This window comes from Colletotrichum graminicola (genome assembly GCF_000149035.1).
Source record: "Colletotrichum graminicola M1.001 genomic scaffold supercont1.25, whole genome shotgun sequence".
Lineage (NCBI taxonomy): Eukaryota > Fungi > Ascomycota > Sordariomycetes > Glomerellales > Glomerellaceae > Colletotrichum > Colletotrichum graminicola.
In genome coordinates, this window is record NW_007361029.1 from 524,565 (window position 1) to 547,670 (window position 23,106).

At 52.3% G+C, this 23,106-nt stretch overlaps 5 protein-coding genes and 2 non-coding genes across 7 annotated transcripts; 4 read left to right on the forward strand and 3 right to left on the reverse strand.

Annotated features, from left to right (window-relative positions):
* Window positions 1–379: 379 nt before the first annotated feature.
* On the forward strand, window positions 380–468 carry GLRG_13171. Its single transcript has one exon. It is a non-coding gene; the product is annotated as a tRNA-Asp (tRNA).
* A 1,197-nt stretch (window positions 469–1,665) lies between these two features.
* Window positions 1,666–3,053, reverse strand: GLRG_06643 (phosphoesterase; the record flags this gene model as incomplete). The annotated part of the gene is made up of 2 exons (XM_008097328.1): window positions 1,666–2,684; window positions 2,777–3,053. 2 exons carry the CDS (start codon window positions 3,051–3,053, stop codon window positions 1,666–1,668), a joined length of 1,296 nt encoding a protein of 431 aa, XP_008095519.1.
* A 663-nt stretch (window positions 3,054–3,716) lies between these two features.
* On the forward strand, window positions 3,717–5,864 carry GLRG_06644 (multicopper oxidase; the record flags this gene model as incomplete). Its single annotated transcript, XM_008097329.1, has 1 exon — window positions 3,717–5,864. One exon carries the CDS (start codon window positions 3,717–3,719, stop codon window positions 5,862–5,864), a length of 2,148 nt encoding a protein of 715 aa, XP_008095520.1.
* A 2,571-nt stretch (window positions 5,865–8,435) lies between these two features.
* Window positions 8,436–9,599, forward strand: GLRG_06645 (glycosyl hydrolase family 28; the record flags this gene model as incomplete). Its single annotated transcript, XM_008097330.1, has 2 exons — window positions 8,436–8,636; window positions 8,712–9,599. The coding sequence occupies 2 exons, from the start codon at window positions 8,436–8,438 to the stop codon at window positions 9,597–9,599; spliced, it is 1,089 nt and encodes a 362-aa protein (XP_008095521.1).
* A 682-nt stretch (window positions 9,600–10,281) lies between these two features.
* On the reverse strand, window positions 10,282–10,364 carry GLRG_13172. The gene has a single exon. It is a non-coding gene; the product is annotated as a tRNA-Asp (tRNA).
* Window positions 10,365–10,810: 446 nt separating this feature from the next.
* Window positions 10,811–11,908, reverse strand: GLRG_06646 (glycosyl hydrolase family 61; the record flags this gene model as incomplete). Its single annotated transcript, XM_008097331.1, has 6 exons — window positions 10,811–10,854; window positions 10,908–11,157; window positions 11,223–11,283; window positions 11,334–11,587; window positions 11,647–11,676; window positions 11,816–11,908. 6 exons carry the CDS (start codon window positions 11,906–11,908, stop codon window positions 10,811–10,813), a joined length of 732 nt encoding a protein of 243 aa, XP_008095522.1.
* Window positions 11,909–17,035: 5,127 nt separating this feature from the next.
* On the forward strand, window positions 17,036–21,448 carry GLRG_06647 (ABC transporter; the record flags this gene model as incomplete). Its single annotated transcript, XM_008097332.1, has 10 exons — window positions 17,036–17,140; window positions 17,194–17,381; window positions 17,442–18,098; window positions 18,168–18,447; window positions 18,515–18,661; window positions 18,731–19,484; window positions 19,541–19,716; window positions 19,793–20,322; window positions 20,383–20,498; window positions 20,571–21,448. The coding sequence occupies 10 exons, from the start codon at window positions 17,036–17,038 to the stop codon at window positions 21,446–21,448; spliced, it is 3,831 nt and encodes a 1,276-aa protein (XP_008095523.1).
* Window positions 21,449–23,106: the final 1,658 nt, after the last annotated feature.

Here is a 23,106-nt window from a genome sequence, read left to right on the forward strand (position 1 = left end):
ACTTTGGGAGAGACCGTTGACATTTTATACATGAAACCTGGATCCGGGGAAACCCGTCCGGGTATATCTGACGGACGAAACGCCCGGGTGGGGACGAGTTTCAATGTGTAAGCTAGATGTGACTTGTTTTACGGTGATTTGGAAACATACAAGGAAAGAGAGGAAACAAGGAAAAGAAGAGAGGGAGGGAGGGATGGCAAGAGAGGGTTGAAGAAAGAAGAAACACCGAATGTATTAGTGGACCAGGCACAGTGGTGCCATCGTCGGCTCCCGGGAATGTGTGCCTGTGTTGCGTGAGGAGACCAGTGCGCAGGCTATATGTATCCTTCGCGGCTCACCCTTGCCCAACCAACTATCACTGGATGAAAACATCCACAATTCCCCGATAGTCTAGTGGTGAGGATATCTGCTTGTCACTGCAAAGGCAGCAACTCGCAGGGGACCGGGGTTCAATTCCCCGTCGAGGAGATTTTTTTCACCTTCCTTTTTGTTTCTCTTTCTTTTTTTGTTTTCCCCCACACATTATTTTGTAACCAGTATGTATGTATCCGTATACAGTACTAGGTCAAAAGTCTGTTTACAGCAAGAAGGACAACCTAAAGAAAATTTAAAGAGAGGGCCTAATAATCTTGGGTCTGGAAATTGACGGTAATAGTACTGGTCCTAGGGATGCAAACGCCTTCGAACCGCCCTAGGCAGTCGGTCCCCGCTACAAAAGCCAACACCAAGGTGGTCCCATGTATTGACGGGATAAAAGAAAGAAAAAGAAGAAGAAGAAGAAGAAAAACACCGCATTCCGGCAACTCCATGCCGTGAAATCGCGCTCCATGCGATGCCTCAGCAGATAAGAGGCATTATTATGGAGCAGAAACAAATACAAGCTTTTTTACCAAGGCCCGCCTTTTCACCAGGGGCCCCGCGACGATGCTAAATACGGATAAATAAACGGGGGACACCTGCACATCGTAAACGCCACTCCCACTGCCCCCCCGCCGCCGAGTGGGAGTCCCGACTCCCGGGGGAACCGTCGCTGGTTTCGCCCGCCCAGTCACGGGGGATGCATCGCCGCTGACCTTCCTAAAGCGGGCGGGCAAAGGACCATGTGGGGGCGGTTCCGGGTCCGTATCCACTCCCGATGCGCCCCCCGGAAGTGATGGCCCCCTTCGATGACTCGTCTACATGTGATTAGGTAATTGTATGTATGCCGTTACTGACGCTATTCCCTACACCGCAGGGGCTTTTACGTACCTACTTGTGTGCGTGTGTGTGTCTAGGTGGATTAATATGCTCACCTGCCTATCCGGGTGACGTTTGCTGTGGGGAACCGGTGCAAGTCTTGGGAACTTTTGTCGGGAGTAGCTTAGCCGCGTGCATCTGTCTGTCGCTCTCTCTACTCTATGCGTGTTGCCCCTAACCCTTCCACGGCGGTCTGGAAATTTACTCTTCGTGCCTCTGTAGGGCAGAAAGGGACATAAACGGCAGGGTGATGAGTGACACTAAGTGCGTGAACCGATAAAAAGAAAACCTGACCTGGACGAGAGTGATGACACGACGGCAAACCCGCGTGGGTGAATTAATTACGTATATTAATGACGGACTATATACTATGAGGCGGTACCATAACGTCCGTCTTTGTCTTCGTATTACTCTATCAAGTAAACCCACTCAGGCCGCGTAGCCGCTCGGGGGGTTGAGCCCGTCGGGGACGTGAATGGTGTTTTCGTAGTACGTGGGCGCCGTGCTGTCCTTCCAGATCTCCTTAATCGAGTCGAGGACGCCCCTCCCGGCGGCGTTGCTCCCCAGCGCCAGGTTCGGCTTGGGGTAGCGCGCGGGGGCGTCGGTGTTGAAGACGCCGGCGTACGACTGGTTCCAGAAGCGGTCGGGCACCGTCGCCGCGGCGCTCCACTGGCGGACGACGCTGCCCGTCTTCTCAGCCACCCAGCGGTACACGTTGGCGCCGACATCCCACCGCCCGAGGCTCGGGAGGTCCCAGTTCGCCTGCACGGTGGCGAGCGCCGAGTAGTGGTTGTAGAAGGAGGCGTCGGTGGTGTTGACGAGCGCGCTGGGCACGGCGTCGCCGAGCAGCAGGCCGAGGATGCGGTTCTGCCGCGTGTACGTCTCGCTCTCGTCAAAGGTGACGAGCACGAGCGTGTTGCGCATGAAGCGGGCGTCCGAGAGCAGGGGCTCGAGGAAGCGGCGCGTCCAACCGCCGGCGACGGTGACGGACGTGTCGTGGCCGTCGTCCGTCATGTTGGGCGTGATCCAGATCCACTGCGGCAGCGCGTCGGCGGCGAGGTCGGCGTGGAACTGGGACCGCCCCGGCTGCGTCATGGAGATGTTCTTGATCTGCGACAGCCGCTGCTCCGACGACGCCACGCTGTCGAAGAGGACCGGCGGGTTGTGCTTGCGCACGTAGTCGTTGGCGCCGTTCTGCCGGTTCACCCACGCCATGCCCTCGAAGCCCGAGTAGGGCATGTCCTCCATGTAGGCGCCCCAGGAGATGCCCCGCGTGTCGAGGAGGTCGAAGACGGTCGACACGTTGCGGTCCGCGCGGTTGAAGTTGTCGTTCTGCATCCCCAGGTAGTCGCCGCAGACCGAGGCGAAGTAGTTGGGCTGCGAGGGGTGCGTGACGGCGAAGTTGTTGTCCAGCACGATGCCCTTCTCGGCCAGCCAGGCCAAGTTGGCTGGGGGTGGGGGATTTGTTAGCAAATTCCCGTCGTAGGTCCGTATATACACATCACGGAGTAATAGAAAAGGAAGGGGGGGGGGGACCTACGATCACCGAGAGCCTTTTCATAGTCGGTGTTCTCGTTCCAGATTATGACAAACCGGTCGAAAGCCTTGCCAGTGACGTTGCTCGTCGGGCTGCTCGTCTTGGCCGTCGCGGCCGCGGCAGCAACGTCTGCGGCGCCCGTTGCGGTGTACCTCGTCTCCCAACCGCCGTCCGTCGTGGCGGAGGAGGAGGCGTTGATGGACGTCGTCGTCGCCCGGGCGTCGACAACGGCAGCGCGAGCGGTCGCCGCGAAGAGAACGGCGAGAGTGGCGCAACGCATGTTGGGATGTGTGAGATGAGTTGTCGGTGAAAAGCAGCAAAAAGCCCCCTTTCCAAAGGAACGACAAGACAAGATGAAGACGTCTCTTGACAGGCCTAAAGACGAAGGGGGACGCCCGCCTTCAAACGCCGGACCCCCCGAACATCTTATTTACATACTATGTATCTCGCCGAAGCGGACATGCCTGCATCAGTACCTTATTCCTGCAGGCAGACCGCAGCAAGCAAGGACAGGGGGGAAACTCTTGCAGGCCGGGGATCCCCTCTCCTACCCCTCCCCTACCCCTGACGTTTATGCCGCCACACATCGGATGGATCAAACGGCATTTTGGGCTGAACCCTGGGATCTATCTGGTGGTGGTCGGACTAGAGATAACCGTTGCTTAGAACACGTGCAGCGCACGGTGATGCCGATTCATCTGTGGGCTTAATGACACTGACATTGCAAGATTCCCGCGCCACAAATGCACACACACACACACACACACACTGCCACTCGGGTCAGAAGATCCGCATATCACATCCCGCAGACGGAACCGCCGAGCGCGGTCTGATCCCCCCCTCTCCACCCAGCGGCAACCGCTTTTCGTCCTTCAACACCGTTTATCCATCCTGCATTGCTCTCAGCGTTGTGCGCCGGCGATGATGACAAGCAGAGGCTATCATGGACCTTGAACGAGGAAGCACTCATGAGATACCGCCGGATGCCCCACCAAGCCGCTTGACGGTGCTGGACCGGCACTCGGATAATGATGATGATGATGATGAAGCGTTCATTGACGTGTTAGTGGACGACCGTTCCGAGAAGTCGCCGTTCCTCCGTCTCAGTCACGACGAAGATGACGATGAGCTGCCGCATCAGCGACGCGGCCGACGAGACGCCCCGCGGAAGACCGGACTCTCTGCCGCCGTGTTCGGCGCCGTAGTCTTTTTCGTCGTCTTCTACGCGTCGGGCATGATCTTCCCGGCGACTTCAACGCACAGCTCAGCGGCTGCGGCACCAGTTCACGTGGTCGAAGAACCTATCCCATCCACGCCGCACTTGAGGGACACGTCCGAATATGTCCTCGGCTCTTCCTGGGATTTCGGTGCGGCCAGCAGCATCAGGGAATATCACTGGACCATTCAAGATGCGACCTTGAATCCGGATGGCATCTTTCGACCCATGATGCTGATCAACAACCAGTTTCCGGGGCCGCTCATCGAGTGCAATGAAGGGGACACCATCGTCGTCCACGTCCGCAACGAAGCCGCGAACGCTACCGCCATCCACTTTCACGGCATGCTGCAAAACGGCACGAACTCGATGGACGGCACCGTCGGCGTCACTCAGTGTCCGATCGCTCCCAACGCGACCTTCACGTATCGCTTCACCGTCGACAACCAGTCGGGCACGTACTGGTACCACGCGCATCACAGCGTGCAGGCTTCGGACGGCATCGTCGGCCCTCTGGTCATCCACTCGGCGGCCGAGATAGGTCCGGAAAACACGTATGCGACCGACCGCGTCGTCATGATCCAGGATCATTACCACAACACCTCCGCCGAGCTGTTGATGGACTACCTCCAACCGGACCGGGAGAACGAGGAGCCCGTGCCGTCCAGCGGCCTCATCAACGGGAGGAACTACCGGGACTGTTCCGACTTCGACGGCTGGGACTGCCAAAACAACGCTCCTCGGCTGCAGTCGCTCGAGTCCTTCGACCTGGCCCCGAACGAACGGCATCGACTGCGAATAATCAACACGGGCGCTTTCGCCGAGTTCCAGGTCGAGATCGACGAGCACCCCTTCTACATCACCGAGGTCGACGGCACAGCGGTCCACCCCGAGCCCTTTCATCGCCTCAACGTCCTCCCGGCACAGCGCTACAGCGTCATGCTGGAGACCAACGCGACGGTCGGGGACTCGTTCTGGATGCGCGCCAGGATGGTCACCCATTGTTTCGCGCGAGAAAACCCCTGGCTCGACCCCGAAGTGAGAGCCGTCGTCCGGTACAGCTCTCCCGCACGCCCGAAGGGCATGAGGAGCACTACTGCACGGGATGCCGCAGACACGTACGCGGAGCCGCAGAGCAAGAGCTGGGGCGAAGCCCCCGAGGTCGAATGCCGGGACATGGACGCCTCCATTCTCAGGCCCGTCGAGGCCGTGCCGGCGCCGAAGGCCACCGCGTCCATGTTCCTGCGCGCCAACTTCGAAATCGGCGCCTGGCGGCTCTCCCGGGGCTTCTTCAACGCCTCGACGTGGCACGCCAACGTCACGTCGCCGGCCCTGTACCGGGCCATCGAGGCCTCGAAGGCCGAAAACGGCACCCTGCTGCCCCTAACGACCGGGGTCAACGACGTCACCTTCGACCCGCAAAGGGAGTTTGTGTACCAGACGACGGGGGTGCAGACGGTGGACATGGTCATCAGCAACTTCGACGACGGGGCGCACCCCTTCCACCTGCACGGCCACAAGGTCTTCGTCCTCAAGCAGGGCCCGACGGGGTACCCGCCGGGGAGCGCGGCCGAGCTGGAGGCCGAGCTCGCGGCCGCCGGGGTCCTGGGCAACCCGCTGAGGAGGGACACCGTGACGGTCCAGGGGTACGGGTGGGCCGCCGTCAGGGTCGTGCTGGACAACCCCGGCATGTGGGCGTTCCACTGCCACAACGCGTGGCACGCCGAGGCCGGCATGATGATGGTCATCGCGGCCATGGTCGAGACGTCCAGGGGGTGGCGGGCAGGCGAGGAGGAGACGCGGCTGTGCGGGCTGCCGGGGGTCGAGAAGGGGGTCCGGCCGGGCGACGACCTCTGGTTCGGCAACTTTGGCTGAGATGGCCGTGATCCCGCGTCTCGAAGAGGGTGGATGGCGGGAAGCCCGTGGGAGACATTCACTGTGACGAAGAAAACCAAACATGGATAAAACTTTACCTCTCACCATATCGTTCGTTTGCCCATCACGCGACAGCTTGAGAATGCCACGGCGTAAGAGAGGAAGAAACTCTGTCAACTGACGAAAGTGCCGACAACACGACCTGCTTTGCTCAGAAGTGCGCCGAGAATTCTGAAATTGGCTTTTCGTGATGATGGCTATGAGCGTATCCCGCGCGGCTGCTGGACTAAACGTAATGGAAAGCTCCACGCATGTGAGCCCAGACGGAAGATGCCGGTCACCGAGGTGCGGCGGACGGGCGGGCGGGCGGGAGGCAGCATCTCTCGACCGCGAGGTTCTAGACTCCGGAGACCACCTCTGGCAAGCTAGGCGGTCTCCATCTCTCGAGTGGGGGGGATACGTGCGTAATAAAAGTTGGGAGATGAGGAATGGGTTGAACAAGGCCATACCCGCGAAGTACTAACTTGATCTGCCTCGAGACTCTCCGCTTCCCTGCCACGCCCGCGTGCATCGAGGAGCCCCCCCATTGTGCCGACGTATTGTGCCCCACCCCAAAGCTCTGTCTTGGTTGATAGGGAGGGTTTAGTTATGATATTCCATGGTACTTAGAAACCTTTTTTTTCAATTGTGTTGAGCACCGGGCAGGATGATTATACTGTGCTTTTCCCGGCTGTGTCTGACGTGAGACCAGCCTTGAGAATCCAGGGAGCGGAATAAGTCCACTTTTCTCCGGTGGATGTCGGTGGCTTTTGGGCGGAGAAGGCATCGTCTGATCGAAGAGGGATGCAACGGGAACCGAGGCTTTGAGGCCGGGCCTTTCGGGCCTGATGTTGTCGCTTGCTGCGTTTACTATTGGTCTGCATAAGGTTACCACGAACACGAACGTTGAGTCGAATGAGTGCCAAGCAGCGACGTTTTCGACGTCTTCGCGGTCTGATGGGTTTCGTATGGACACCGAAGATGCGTCGAGGTCTCGAGGACGATCGACGATCATCCCACCGATGCGGCGAATCCAGACTTAGACGCGACCACGTTGGAAGTTAAAACACTACCTAGCGGTTCTCCAATCCGGCCCCTTGCAGCCGTTCGTCGCGTGGACACGAGACAGCCCAAACTCTATCTCGGAATCGGGGCGGCAAGGGACAGGAAACGCGGCTCGTCGTGGTGACATACGCACGCAGAGTTACGCAGCGGCAAGTCCGTCACGCAACGTTCCCGTTCGACGGGACTAGAAATCATGCCACCCTCGTGATCGCTAGATGGCCAAGGCCAAAGTCTCCCTTGAAGGTCGTTGGAAGACAAGCCTGGGCTCCCTGCGCTGCCACGCATAACGTAAAGTAGATATCCGCCAATCAACACAGACCAAACGAAGCCGTCGTCTGATACTAGGGAGGAGACGCTGCTTTCCGGAAAGCCAATCCGGTTGCAACCTAGCGGGTGACCCCCACCACCAGAAGTCCCCGAGCGACATACTACTATGGTATCAGGCCAAAGTTCAACCCCCTCGTCAGGTAAATGTGGCCGTGCTTTTTTTATTATTATTTTAGCGACGGTACTTTGAGGTTCTTGTGCACATCTATCATAATTCTGGCCAGTGAGAGTCTCTCATACGTGGGTCACAACTCCACACTACCTGTTATGGAGTTTAAACTTACCCATCATACCATACGGTAGTATGTAGTTAGTATACATGCTTGCTCAGGCTACCCGGTCGTCGATCATACTGGTGGTAATACGTAATATGTTGAATTTAGAGTTCCCGATGCTTGGTAGCAAACTTCCACCAATAACTGCGCCATGTCACTGTCATCCCTGATGAACCATTGTTCCATTACGCTTTCCTGTGCTTCGTATGCATCCGTCGGATGTGCGTTGGTAGCTCGACTGATCTCAACGGAATAATACCCCACTGGAGCTGGAAGAGACGGCACGGAAGCTGAGGAGAAGCGCCGAATGGCATCAGTTGGATCCCGCCAGGACAAGTTCCGGGTGATGCCTCTCAGAGGCATAGGGAAAAGGAGCTTCTCAAAGTCGGCTGAAGGGAGATTCGGCGCCCCTTGAGCCACGGAATCTGGCATGTTTGCCGAATTCTAGGAGCCTTTGTGGGGTTCTGTAGACTTATATCCGCCGCTAGTCGTGCAAGGGTCAACCCCCCCTGCACTCGCGAGATGCAGTGGAATGGTTCCATGACCAATCTACTTGATCCGGCCAGCGTTTCCGCGTGAATGTGGCGTCCTGTATGTCGCGGTAAAAGCAAAGAGCCGTTGGTGAAGAAATCCCGACAAGGCTACGCCAAGAGATCTGGTGGCTTTGGATATAAACCCAACCGCCAATCCTCCCCCAGGTCGCCGCCAAGAGGATGATCCAAGCCATCAAACGTGCAGCTTACCCTTCTCCCGTCTTGGCGCATTCGACACCTTGTCCTGGCTTGTTCTACCTTATCTTATCCAAGACATTCTGATACTGTGTATTAAGTCGCTTTCTCAACAAGAGCCGATTTACCTTGCCAATATGGTTTCTTCCCTTCTCGCTCTCGGCGCCTTGGTCGCCTCCGCCGTTGCTGCTCCCCTCGATGCCCTTGCCAACTGTACTTTCACCGATGCGGCCTCGGCCATCAAGGGCAAGAATAGTTGCCAAACCATCGTCCTCAAGGACATTGCCGTGCCCGCCGGTACCACTCTTGACATGACGGGCCTCAAGTCCGGCACCCACGTGCGTCTAAGCTTTGAGCCTCGAGCCAATCAACCGGTCTATCGAGCAGCTCCGCTGACTGACACGCGAGTATAGGTTACTTTCCAAGGCAATACCACCTTTGGCTACACACTGTGGACGGGCCCCCTCATCTCCTTCTCCGGCTCCAACATCATCATTGACGGCACCAGCGACCACGTCATCGACTGCCAGGGCCAGCGCTGGTGGGACGGCAAGGGGGGCAACGGCGGCAAGGTCAAGCCCAAGTTCTTCTCGGCCCAGAGCCTCAAGAACTCCATCATCAGGGGCATCAACGTCCTGAACACCCCCGTCCAGGCCTTCTCTATCAACAGCGTCACCAACCTCAGCGTCTACGACGTCACCCTCGACAACTCCCTCGGCGACACCCAGGGCGGCCACAACACCGACGCGTTCGACGTCGGCTCCTCCAACGGCGTCTACATCTCCGGCGCCGTCGTCAAGAACCAGGACGACTGCCTCGCCATCAACTCGGGCACCAACATCACCTTCACCGGCGGCGACTGCTCCGGCGGCCACGGCCTCTCCATCGGCTCCGTCGGCGGCCACAGCAGCAACGTCGTCGACACCGTCCTCATCTCCAACTCCAGGATCTCCAACTCGGCCAACGGCGTCCGCGTCAAGACGGTCTACCGCGCCACCGGCTCCGTCTCCAACGTCCAGTACAAGGACATCGCCCTGTCCAACATCGCCAACTACGGCATCGTTGTCGAGCAGGACTACGAGAACGGCAAGCCAACCGGTCACCCCACCGACGGCGTCCCCATCACCAACCTCACCCTCAGCAACGTCACCGGCACCGTCGCCTCCTCCGCCATCGACGTCTACATCCTCTGCGCCACCGGCGCCTGCAGCGACTGGACGTGGACCAACGTCAGCGTCACTGGCGGCATAAGCTACCCCAACTGCACCGGCATTCCCGAGGGCAGCGGCGCTGCTTGCTGAATGTCTCTTACAAACGGGGTCTCAGCCAAAACATGCGTTGGTGTCGTGAAGGCGCCGCAGACGTGGCTTTAGTACTTTACCTACCGCACGGGTTACTTATAATGCTATTTCACCCCGATTAGCGGGCCATAGTTAGTTTCTCGATATAACGACTATGTTACACTTCATTTTGCAGACACTGCGGTTCATCACAGTTGGGCAGCCTGCTATATACAGGGCATGGCCCAGGGAACGTCGATATGTGTGTGTCACGAGATATATAAGCGTTTGTTACTGCCCCGTAACTAACAGCGTCGTTTTTGTTACATGACAATACGCTACTCTACTAGGCCCCGTTTGTACCCAGTGAGTCGTGCTTTGGGATGGAATTCCAGCTTGACGCTACGTTGTTCGTGTATACTCTTGGCCGCGGTCCAAGTACCTAATCAAGACCACATCGCAGATGCAATGCAACTGGTTTTTGTTAATTATTCTGTCGCTCATAAATCACCCAACGGTAAATCAAGTCCAAAACGCAGAGCAGTACGCAGTAGACTCGATGACATGGCCCTAGACACATCATCCCTGGACCCAGAATGGATCCCCGTCTCCACTGGGGCCACAAAATGCTGGGTACGCATCCGCAACACGATACACAAACAAAGCCCGGAAATTCCAAGGTCACCCAAAAAAGCAAAAGAATCTCCTCGACGGGGAATTGAACCCCGGTCCCCTGCGAATCGTTGGATTGACAAGCAGATATCCTCACCACTAGACTATCGGGGAATGATTGGATGTGTTCATCCAGTGATAGCGGGTTGGGGGAAGGGGTGACTACATCAATTATATTGTCTGAGAAATAGCTTACCTCATCACTCACGACTTTAAATCAAGAGTAGATACTAACCTACTAGACTTTGAGGGGGTACAAGGTTTAAAGAGGCCACACAATTCTTACCTAAGCTATTAGACATTAGAGCCAAGCACCGGGTGTATGCCTAGTACTACAAAAGCCGGTAGGGAGAGAGGATTAGGTTAATTGCGGCGATTTCCAAGCCGGTTGAGCGGCCTTAAGATTTCAAAGTCTATTGACAGGTAGGTGCGTAGAATATTTCTTATAATATATAATGTATAGGTATGTTTATCGCGGTGTTAACTATGTACACGAAGGTTATACTTTTTCAAGGGCTCAGTCGCGAATGCTGCCATTGTAAAACTCAAAGTCGGGCGTCTTAGCAGGTAAAAACGGCAGGGCCAGGTATGGTGTAAGTCGACGCTTCAAGAAGTTAACATTCGTCAAAGGTAATCTCATGGGGAGTTGCTACGTACGTCTGTAAGCATTGTAAGTGACCCCAGGATCGGTCGCCTTGTATGCGCCAGGAAAGGCTACCAGAGACGTAGCCGTCTTGGCTCCGGAGCCGGTAACTTGCAGCTGATGGCACCCGGGGTAGAATTGTGCACCTGGATAGGAGGAGGCAGCATGGAGAGCAATGGTCTCGTGGCGGACCAAGTAGTAACCGGGCTTCAGACAAGACGGGATGGTGTATTGCGCAATAGAGCCGGCAACCATGAGGGGGCTCTGTTGGAAGTATCGAGTCAGCAAATACGCGCCATCTTGTGATTCATGCCCGGGTCCGAACCTACCGATGCCCATGTATTGGAGGTTCCGGTGCGTCCACCTTCCTGGATCTTAAACCAGACAGCACTGTAAAAACGTGTTAGTCATGCTTACTACCGAGCCCTCAGACTACCTACGAGGTCCCAGGCTGCCAGTCATTGCATCCGGCATCGGGACACCGCGCCATATAGGTGATCACAGGTCCGACGTGGGAATCGGGCCACAGGGTCCAGCGAAGCGTGACGGTCGAGCCCGCCGCAGCTGGGGCGTGGAGGGCTGCGGGCTGCGAGCCAGAGATGCCTCCTGCCGTGTACCCTCCGCATTGGAGATCGATCAAAGTGACGCTCTCGACAGGGCCGTTGCCCTGAATAGGGCGAGAGATTCTCTTGGGCTAGAAGCCATATTGGTTCGTCAATCGACTCATTCGGTACGGAAACGAGTGCAACTTACAAGAGGGTTGATGTAGGGATCTGAATATGGCTAGTATTGTTAGTTTCTATGCTTTGATAGCGCATACCTCTCCCAAAGAGAACACCTAGATAGGATTGTTCACCTGATAGAACTATGTGGCCGTTAGATTTGTTGCTGACCTTGGTGCGAGGTACAGGAGTAAACATACCTGATAGTAGGTTCCACCGATAGTAGCATTGTCAACGTAGCCGTGACCGGCGACGAGAGCCGCAAAGCCCAGAATGCAGGCAGCAATTTGCATATTGCTTAAAGTTCTTCCCTAAAGACTTGCTTCTTTTGGAGGAATGATCTGAAACTTTGGCAATCAGCTGTTGCGAGAGTAACAAAAACGGTGTTGCAAGCACTGTTGAGACTGATGACTTTGAACCATCGACTTGCTCAGACCTAGGAACCTAATTCATATTTATTATAAAAGTACACCTCTTTTGCCAGAAGCCTTGTTTGTTGCCTCAATCATCACTCCTACTCAATATTCGACCCAAGACACAACGACAACCAACAGTGTGCCTGGCATGGCTCTATCGGCTCTCTTCCGGGCGTAGCATCTCGTCACGGGAACCACGCGGTAAACGCAAAAGGAAAGATCGGAACAAGGCAAGCGAGTGCCATGGCTCAAGTTGATTATTTCAGCAGGGGCTGGTTGCCAATGAGGTTGGGCGAAACCCGACAGACACTTTGGAGGTAGCGATTCCACCAATCAAGTATGACCACAGCAAGCCGAGAATCGGTGCTAGTCTTCTGCCAACACAGCAAGTTCTAATTCAAAGAGCCAACTAGAGAGATCGAGCCAATTCACACACACTGCATGTGCAGACTCCAAGAACCGCTACGCTTCGGTCCCCCATGTGATGTGGGCTTGAATTCTGCATTGCCACCATGTCTGGCCCCTGAGTGTCGAGGATGCATGAAGACAATGCCGAGCACTAATGTCTCAGTCACTTATTAAAGTCGCGGAACCGACCAGGCAGCTGTAAAGCTCGGCACCGAAACTCGCACAGTGTTTACAAAACTTCAAACCAACAGGGATATGCGGAAACACAACTGACAGACTGCGGCTTCAAAAAATTTCCGCAGCGGCTATAGCCTATTTTCCTTGAAACGTTTCACGGAAAGATGTCGAAACCGCAGCGCTCCATCCGAAGCTGCGACTGTATGAACATCCAGAGAGTCCGGATTGGTAGACTGTTGAGCATCGCCACGCTTGTTTCCGTTCCACGTATGACTAGTTCAACCATCGGTGCTTCCGGTCAGAGCCCAGAACCAATACGGCATCTCAACCAAATGCGGTCAGCTGCACAGCCGCGACTGCGTGCTAGCCTGCAGAAATCCGTCAATTGGTAGGGGGCTTGATGGTAGCCCCTGTCAACAAATTGGAATTTGACTATCACGTGCGAGACATAGATTCCCTTCCAATGAAACTAATCAAGAGTTTTCCTGGGGTATCTTTGATTAAGGTTACGGGCCAGGCCGCTATAGGTACATGACATCTGCCCACAAAATGCATGTGCTGTAACATAAACAGTCTCATATTTTATATTGCCTATTGCAATCAAGCGCACGCCATGTTCAAAAAATCTATTGCTGTAACTCTGTAGATATTCGTGGTAATGTAGCGGAGGATTTCTCCAGGGAAAGAGAGTCAATGGACATGCTGTCTCCACAAAAAAGCTAGTAACAACTACGTAGTATCCGGCTTGCCATACGGCGGCAGCAGTTGAGAAGATAGGCCTCAGAAGCATAGACTAGACGTACTCAAAGGCGAATTGATGCTCTTAACGAGGTGCAACACATCGTCTTTGTTACGAAACCGGCAACTTGATATCAGATATGACATCCTCTTGGAAGCGCGAAGCCAATTTTACGCCAAATATGAAGGCATAATGCATTGCAATGTAGTCTCAAACATGCTTTGAAGATGACGGATGGCACGGTGTAATTGACTGGGCAACAACCTCATCTCCCCACGTTATTGAACCGAATTCCTTATTAGCACATCTCAAAAAGTCGACATGAAGAGTTAGTCACTCTGTGTATCGCGACGTCAATAGAACCCAAAACGACAACCAACCCCAATTTACTCTACAGACCATACTTCCAGGCCAAGGTTTGTTGTCGTTGTCATTACCCCATCACGCTTTGTAGTTGAGCTTTGTCAAGAATTGATAAAGTCTCTCTATTTCTTTCTTTCTACTTTTCAGAGATTTTCATCTAAACAACGTTAACTCTGGGCCACTAATTGTGGTGCTGGAGACGCTGGAAATAGGCTGCAAAGTTAATTGCGGAAGCCCAACGTCACACGCGTATGCGGAGTCTGCTCCGCCGACCGGATCGTCCAACATCAGGAACTCTATATTGACGCAACTATGCAGCCAAAATAATGGTCATGTCATTGATATCGCGTCGGATTTCATGGTGCCATATGGATTACCCGCAGCGTCCGTCTGAAAGATGCTGTCTACCGTCAAGTGGCACAAGATTAATAACAACGTTGTGTACCGCTTTCTCCACATGATCTTCGATGAGCTTACTAATTGAGCAAGTCATAGCGTCGTCTATATACAACGGGCCCTCATCGTAAATTCTCAGCCCTACCTCTTGGGTCGTGGTCCGATCTGAACTGGAGGTGTAAGTGCTTTTGATCTCTCCTGGGTTGAGTCAGGAAAATATATCTGTCCGAGGAAAAAGTCAACATAGGGCTACGGCTTCAAATTGTCAAAGCCGCAACTTACTACAGGATGATTCCATGATGAGAGTCGCCTTTTCAAAGTGGAGATGACCTGGCGCCGAGGCCAGACACCGCGAGGGTTGAGATCGATCAGCTCATGGCCTGCAAGGTGTTTTGATGACTCAGAGCCCATAGAGAATAGAGACAGTGCTCAATGTCATGTCATGAATACTATGCCTTTGAATGACTATGTGCTCTTTTCTACCAGAGGGCCGGGACATTTCCAGTCTCCGCGTGTAGAATGACTCATTTTAGATTAGACTTGGCAGTATGAAGATGAGCGTTCCCCTCATCTAGACTGGGCATCATATGGACTTAGCATGACGATTGTTTTGTTATCCTCTTGCCCCTCACTAAGTCATTCCATCTTTGCCCAGAGGAAAAGCCGTTGATCTCTTCCTATGCCATCTCGTTATCAACAAAGTTAGTTTTCATGACTCCGTAATCCATATCACCAGACTCTACATGATTACATCATGTCTGGCTCATCAAGATCTGACCACCCCTAGCCTTCTTTTGTGAGACAGCTATCACTTGACAGCCATGAGGCTAGCCTTGGATCGTTTTTCGTTTTACTTAGCGGCTAAACTTTCTTTACCTTACATGCTCTTACGCTCCGTTTCAGTGAATGCATGAACGGTTATTTCGAAAGGTCTGTGCTATCTATCTTGCCCTAGCATGTCTTCACACTAGCGTGGAAGTATGCCTGCGGGGTGATCATCAGTCATGTGGCAACAGCTCGGGGCCTGATGCGTTCAACTTGCTAGGCAGCGGGTTAACAGGGCCAAATGAAGGCGAGGTGGCAATGTGGCGATTGATGAGCAATTGTTGAATAAGTTACTACATGAATGATAACTAGTCCGTGTACCATGGTTCAGATCAGAGAATAATTCTTTATTTAGAAATACGTTAGCAGACATAGTCAAGTTTGATGTATGCGTATCTGTTCGGAACAGATTCTAGCCTGCCGAAACGATCGTCCGATTACTCCTGTAACTAGTCCGGCATGCTGGGTCAGGTCTCGCACTAATGGCCCGTGTGAGTCATCCCACGAGCATGGCGTCGGTTAAGAATTTGCAACACATCGAATGATGACAGCGCTGGCTGTTGGCGATTCGGGACAGTTACTCATCATGGTGTGTTGAGCAAGACCCTTGGCTTACCATTATGGGTTTAGTCTTGCCTTTATGCATTGTTAACACTCAGCTCATGATCACATTCTCAATCGAAGTCCCATTCCAATATTATTTATCTTGGCCTCTTGGCATGGCTCTAAACCCTCACCAGTATATTCGAGTCGGCCCCTAGGAGTCTAGGACTACCCGTTCTACCGCCTCGGCAGCAACACGAATCGACTGCCGATGACAAGGATCTTGCTTGCATTCCTTTGGCTTAGGGTTAGACTTTCAATTCGACAGCTATCTGACCGCCTGCTAGATCGGTAGCATGAGCGCGTCGCAATAAAGTTACAAGGTGGGGATAGAAGACCGGAAACATGTCTCTAGCTACTATGCCACTATATGACGTCTTGGGCGAAGGTCTCAAAATGGTAAGAAGAAAGACGAGAACAATATGTGAGATCAATTGCATAACGCAACAGCTACTCGAACTTTTTTCGGCTGGATTTGCCCACGTGGAGTCCCTCTTGGTGACTCGGCTAGAAGAGACCAACACAGGTTCGCATGGGTCTCGAATTGCCATTAACCCCCGCCCATGCCCACACCCTCATTTGAGATCAGATTACTCCTCTTGTGTGGGTGACGAGTAATCTGAAATCATCCGAGTGTGCTTTTACTTTCTTCTGTACGCAGCATAACCACAAAATCCATCATTCTGGACAGTGTCGCTCCGTCTTTTAGTGGCGCTAACATCCCCGTTGCCTCTTGAGGTTTCCAGATCTTCCAGGGCACTAGAGCAGGGTCATTACTAGAAATCAAAGTTTCATCACCATCAGCGAGTATTATCAGCTCCCCAAGCCACAGTGCATCACTTCTGGCGCATGAGCAATCTCGGGCTGCGGGAAATCACGTGATACACACTGTCTGAGTAGAGTACCTGTCATCTTGTCTCATGAACAATCAAATGGGGAAAGACTGATCAGATATTATTCTAGAATTCTCTAGATTTCTTTCAAAGGCGTCAATGCGGTTTATGCATTGTCAATGCATGTTGCAGAATTGCTAGGCTGACGGTCCTGAGTACGTCTGTCTGATGGAACATCTTGAGGAACCACGAAAAGCTAATTCACTTGCCCTTGGAGCGATGCCTAGAAGGTGCCAAAGTTCCGCCGGCGTCCAAGCAAAATACCTAGAAATAGTTCCACAGAGGTAAACCCAAGAGAAGGGGGGAAGACTCGGCTATGCTTGCTTAGAATGAAACTTGGCGTTATGTAAATCAAGCGTCTCTAGTACGTCAGGCACAACTAAAACTCTTGGTAAAACACGGGATCTTCGACTGTCCCCGGAAGCTCTTACTCGCGCACAATATCAGCCATACCATGCGTTCTATCATGCGGCTCTTTGCTCATGTTTAATACGTTCATGAACACCTACTTTAGTTTCTCTCCGTGAAAGAATCTTACTTGTGCCAACTGTACATCGATGGAAAAGCACCTCTCAAAGCTGCCATTTGTGATTATACGAAATGGTTACCGAAAACGGTCAGGATGTTGTGTCCGATGGAGAGGACCTCGACCCATCTAAACTTCTCGGAGATGGCGTCAAAATCAGTTCGTGGAAGGCATACTGGGTAAGTAGCGGTTACTGGGTATTAGCTCACTACTGACACGTTGACGATCTTAGAGAGTTTTTACATATGCCGGGCCGGTAGAACGCGCTCTCATGGCCGTTGCCGCATTCGCTGCAGTCGCTTCTGGAGTCGGCATTGCTTCTCAAAACATCATCTTCGGCCAGTTCATTACTGTTTTTACAGACCTCGAAAACGATCCTGCTGGTACCCGAGGCTTTCGTAGATATGGCTCGAATTTGGCGTACGTTCAATGTTGGTTCAGATATGTTTATATGAGAATCTTTGCTGACTCTAACGACAGCCTCTATCTCATCTACCTTGCCATCGGCAGGTTCGTGATGGCTTACGTGTACAATACGTTGCTTCACTACACCGCTTACCGCATTGTTCGGAACATTCGCCATGAATACATCAAATCGGCATTGCGACAAGAAGTGGCCTACTTCGATTTCGGGACTGGTGGCTCCATTGCGACACAGGCCTACTCGAGCGGCCGCCTTGTCCACAACGGTATCTCCGAGAAGCTTGGGCTCACGATACAGGGTATCTCTGCTTTTGTCAGCTCCTTCATTATTGCTTTCCTCACAAATTGGAAGCTCGCTCTGACCGTCTGCTGCGTCGCTCCTCTCACCGTCGCTGTCATGGCCGTCACATCCTTCATTGAGGCTGGTTATGAGACGAGGATCATCGACTGCCATTCTATGGCCAACTCCTTTGCTGAAGGTGTTGTTTCCAGCATCCGCACTGTTCATGCGTTTGAGATGAGGAGTAGGCTTGTCAAGAAGTTTGATACCTTCCTGACCGAGGCTCACCGATGGGGCGACAAGAGCTCTTTGCCTTTAGGCATTCTATTCTCGGCAGAGTACACCATTATCTATTGCGGTGACGCACTCGGGTTTTGGCAAGGCATCCGCATGATTTCGAGCGGAGAAATCCAAAATACTGGAGACGTTTTCACGTAAGCCTGCATAATCACAACATCTCCAAACCTGCCACACAAGCAATAGCTAACCCGACCGTCATGTAGCGTCCTTTTATCTGTAACCGTTGCAGCTATTAGCATTACACAGCTAGCTCCGTACTGCATAGAGTTCACCCGCGCTGCTTCTGGCGCTGTTCAATTGTTTCTTCTGATTGATAGAAAGAGCGCCATTGACCCGTTTGACCCGTCTGGAGACCAGCCGAAGCTGGAAAAGGGAGACGTGGAACTCGAGCACATCACCTTTGCTTATCCCACAAGACCCAACACCACTATTCTGGATGACTTTTCACTGAAAGTTCCCGCAGGCAAAACCACTGCCTTGGTGGTGAGTTGAACCCATTCGTTGGTAGACACATATTGCACCGACAGACACTAACAGAATATCTCGACAGGGTCAAAGTGGTTCCGGCAAGAGCACAATTGTCGGCCTACTTGAGAGGTGGTACAACCCGGCATCGGGTACCATCAAGATAGATGGTCGGCCAATTGAGACTTTGAATATCGGTTGGCTAAGAAGGAACGTCCGTCTAGTGCAGCAAGTGAGTATCCTGGAGACATATGTTTTACGCTTCAACTGTTCAACGCTAATAATACGTGTCTTTCACCAGGAGCCGACACTGTTTCGAGGGACTGTGTTTGACAACATTTCCCACGGTCTTATTGGCACACCGTGGGAACACCAATCCAGGGAAAAGAAGATGGAGCAAGTCCAGGAGGCCGCCAGAATAGCCTTTGCTGACGACTTCATATCCCAACTACCCAACGGATATGATACGGAGATAGGCCAGAGGGGCGGTCTCCTTTCCGGAGGCCAGAAGCAGCGAATTGCGATTGCCCGCAGCATTGTCTCGCAGCCAAAGGTCTTGCTTCTCGATGAAGCAACCAGTGCGCTTGATCCCCACGCCGAGGAGATCGTCCAGAAAGCGCTAGACAAAGCATCCATCAATCGGACCACGATTGTCATCGCCCACAAGCTGGCGACAATCCGGAAGGCGGACAACATCGTTGTCATGTCCAAAGGCCGCATCATCGAACAGGGGACACATGAGAGCCTCATTACACAGGATGGCGCGTACGCCCGGCTCGTGAAAGTCCAACAGCTCATGAGTTCGCACAAGGCTTCGGCAGAAGACAGCGGCGAGGATAGGATGTATATTAATGACAAGTTGGATGAGTACAACGAGAAATCATTAACCCGGTCCACTACCGCCGATCTCGACCACGTGGATGGCAAGATCAGCAGTGAGGACTACGAGACGCACAACCATGGTGGGCTCATCATGGTTGTATATCGATTGATGAAGGAGTCTACGGACCTCTCGATGTCGTATGCTGCTACCGTCATCGGCTGCATTCTGTGTTGTAAGCATCCTCAGTTCAACCACTATTCTCGACTGACTCTAACCGCAACCCTACAGCCGGCCTGTTTCCTGCTCAGGCTATCCTTGTGGCATACATGGTCGAGGTCTTTACACTATCTCCTTCCCAGATGACCGTCCCCGGCAACTTCTTTGCGTCCATGTACGTTGTCTTGGCAGGCGCATGCCTCATATCCTGGTTCCTTGTCGGCTATGGATCCAACGCGATGTCTCAGGTATGTGAACGCACTTTTGTACCCGCCGTTGGGCGACCGATTCGTTAGCGATGAATTGCTGACCATCTTGATGTAGACTCTGGCACACCGCCTGCGCAAGAGAATTTTCGAAGACATGCTCCGGCAGGATCTGAAGTTCTTCGACCGACCCGAGAACAGCATTGGGGCCCTGACCAGTCGGCTCGACTCTCATCCACAGGCTGTTTTCGAGCTCATGGGCTACAACATTGGAGTCATCATAATCGCTGCGCTCAGTGTCATTGCCTGCAGCGTTCTCGCCATCTTCTTCGCCTGGAAGCTGGGCCTGGTAATCGTGCTGGTCGGGCTGCCTCCTCTTGTGGGTTCCGGTTGGCTGAGGATGCGATTGGACGGGAAGCTGGAGCGCGACATCTCGAAGCGGCTTTCAGCTAGCTCGGCGATCGCATCAGAGTCGGTCACCGCCATTCGAACCGTATCCTCCCTCGCGATCGAGGGCTCGGTCTTGGACCATTATACAGCCGAACTTGACCATGCCATCTCTACTTCAATCAAGCCACTCGTGTGGATGATGCTGTGGTTTTCCCTAACGCAATCGATTGAGTACCTATTCCTGGCTCTTGGTTTCTGGTTGGTTCCCTCCCGTTTCGAATTTAGGATCAACGGAATAAGCAGCTGAAATTTCTACAGGTACGGCATACAGCTTTTTACGTCACATGAAATCACAGTATTCTCCTTCTTTGTGGCGTTGATGGCCGTCTTCTTCTCCGCGCAAGGGACAGACCAGATCTTCCAATTCTCAACCAGTAAGGAAACTCATAGCCTCATTGATGAAGACGAGCCAAAGGAACCCAACCGCTAACGGTTATGAAAAAAAGGCATGACGAAAGGGGTAAACGGCGCCAACTACATCTTTTGGTTGGGCAAGCTTCAACCGACAGTGCGGGAGACGCCTGAGAATCAAAATCACGAACCCAAGTCGGGCGGCCCAATCGATCTGAGAGATGTCCAGTTCTCATATCCCCTTAGACCGAAATTCCCCGTGCTCAAGGGCGTGAGTCTGGATGTACAAAAAGGGCAGTTTGTTGCTTTGGTAGGCGCCTCAGGTTGCGGCAAATCCACCATAATATCGATGCTCGAACGGTTCTACGATCCGACCGCCGGCACTGTCAGCATCGCAGGCGAGTCTCTACAGGATATCAACCCTCGTATGTACCGGCGCAAGGTTGGCCTGGTGCAGCAAGAGCCGACCTTGTTCGAAGGCTCTATCCGCGAGAACATTTCACTCGGCGTTGACGCAGGTGAGCCTGGCCAAGACGACAAGATCTCGTCGACGCCCGATCATGAGATTGAGGCGGCGCTGCGGCAGGCAAACGCGTGGGATTTCGTATCGTCTCTGCCCGATGGGCTTGGCACACAGGTCGGCTCCAACGGCACCCAGCTTTCGGGAGGGCAGCGGCAGCGGATCGCCATCGCGCGGGCCCTCGTCCGCAACCCGAGCATCCTGTTGCTCGACGAAGCCACCAGCGCGCTCGACACGGAGAGCGAGAAGATCGTCCAGAGCGCGCTGGCCGAGGCCGCCAAGAGGGGCGACCGGATCACGATCGCCGTGGCGCATCGCTTGTCGACGGTCAAAGACGCAGATCTTATTTGTGTCTTCTATGGCGGACGAATCGTTGAGATGGGGACGCATATTGATTTGCTGGCCAAGGGGGGCATGTACTCAGATATGTGCGCGGCGCAGAGTCTCAACTAGATGGAAAAAGTATTCATAGTATATATTAATAAAAGCAGAACATAGGAATCATATATAAAAATGCTCTATCAAGTATGACTGATCATATAAAAGAGTTAATACCCCTAGATGTACATACCTAGGTGAAGCACGATACCATAATTTATACAGTCGTATTGGTGCAACCAGCTGACTCACGTGAAGCAGGTACTGCTGCTCAGTATCATATTGATGGTTTAATCATGTAGTTTGGGCTAGAATTTGTAAATGTGTCGAGGTAGAAAGCAGTCTGGATCAATGATCGAAAAAGCAAACACATACATCTAAAGTCCTGAAAATCAAACACTCTTTGTGAGTGTCGCAAAAACGACGCCGTTAATCGCAAGCAGCAATTAACGCCTTACGTACTACAACAGTGAGGAAAATACTGTGCTCAGCGTCAACTTTTCAATTATTGCTCCTCTCTGTTATTAGTTCCTACTAAAGATATTACTAGTTCTACTTATATTACAACAGCTATGGCTCTAACTAGTTATTGCCCCAACTGACTACACATACTATGGTATGATGGGTAAGTTTAAACTCTATAACAGGTAGTGTGGAGTTGTGACCCACGTATGAGAGACTCTCACTAGCCAGAATTATGATATATGATAGATGTGCACAAGAACCTTAAAGTATCCGTACCGTTGCTGAAATAATCAAAAAAAGCACGGCCACATTTACCTGACGAGGGGGTTAAACTTTGGCCCGATACCATAGTACAGGATCTGTAAGGTTTTTATAGTTTTTAATTATATTTAGCATTATGGTATTGGCTATCTGTTCTAAGTGGAACTTACGGAACCCCAAAAGGCTCGTTATAAGCTTATTTCCCAATCAGGGTGTCGGCACCACCCACCCACTCGTACAGATTGCATTTGTTCGGATTTATATCCGATGGTTTCCTGCCAAAATAGCAATTCATTGACAGCGAATAAACAATTGTAATCGCCCAACACCACTATGCCAGAGTATAAATCAGGGCCAAGGAATGCTCGCAGAATGCCTGTCTGGATTCTAGCCCCAATAGCCAAGACATGGGTGAAGTTTTTATCGCGCATGTTGCCGAGCACCCAACGCACTTTTACGATAATTATCCGTATAGGTTTTGGTATAACTCCCCCACCCTATATCCGAACCACCCCCGCATCCGAACCACCCGAAATTCCCGCATTTCCCCTCCTTTATTAACACCACTACCTTTTTTAAACTATCACAACAATTACTATTTATCGCTAAATAACGCTATTTTTTTAGGATACCTTCTTTAAACTATTATAAAGCAATATTCTAAAGATAAGCTCTAACAGGCCCTCCTAGATATATAGTCTAGGTAGTATAGCCTCTAGGCTGTTACTTATAGATAAGGTATACTATATATAACACTTTAGTATTAATACTTTAGTAAGTAAAGTAGGAATACTGCCTTTAAAGATAGGCAGCACTTATCCTAGGCCTAGGAGGATAATCTAGCTGCCTATATTACCCTTTAATAGTCCCTTAGTAGATATATTAACTATTAATAAGTAAAAGGCTTAGTAAAGCGTATAATAGGTAATAGGTATCTTTTTATAGGGAGGAAATAGATAGCTTAATTTATATACTAAAATCTATTTATTAGAACCCTTTAATCTAAA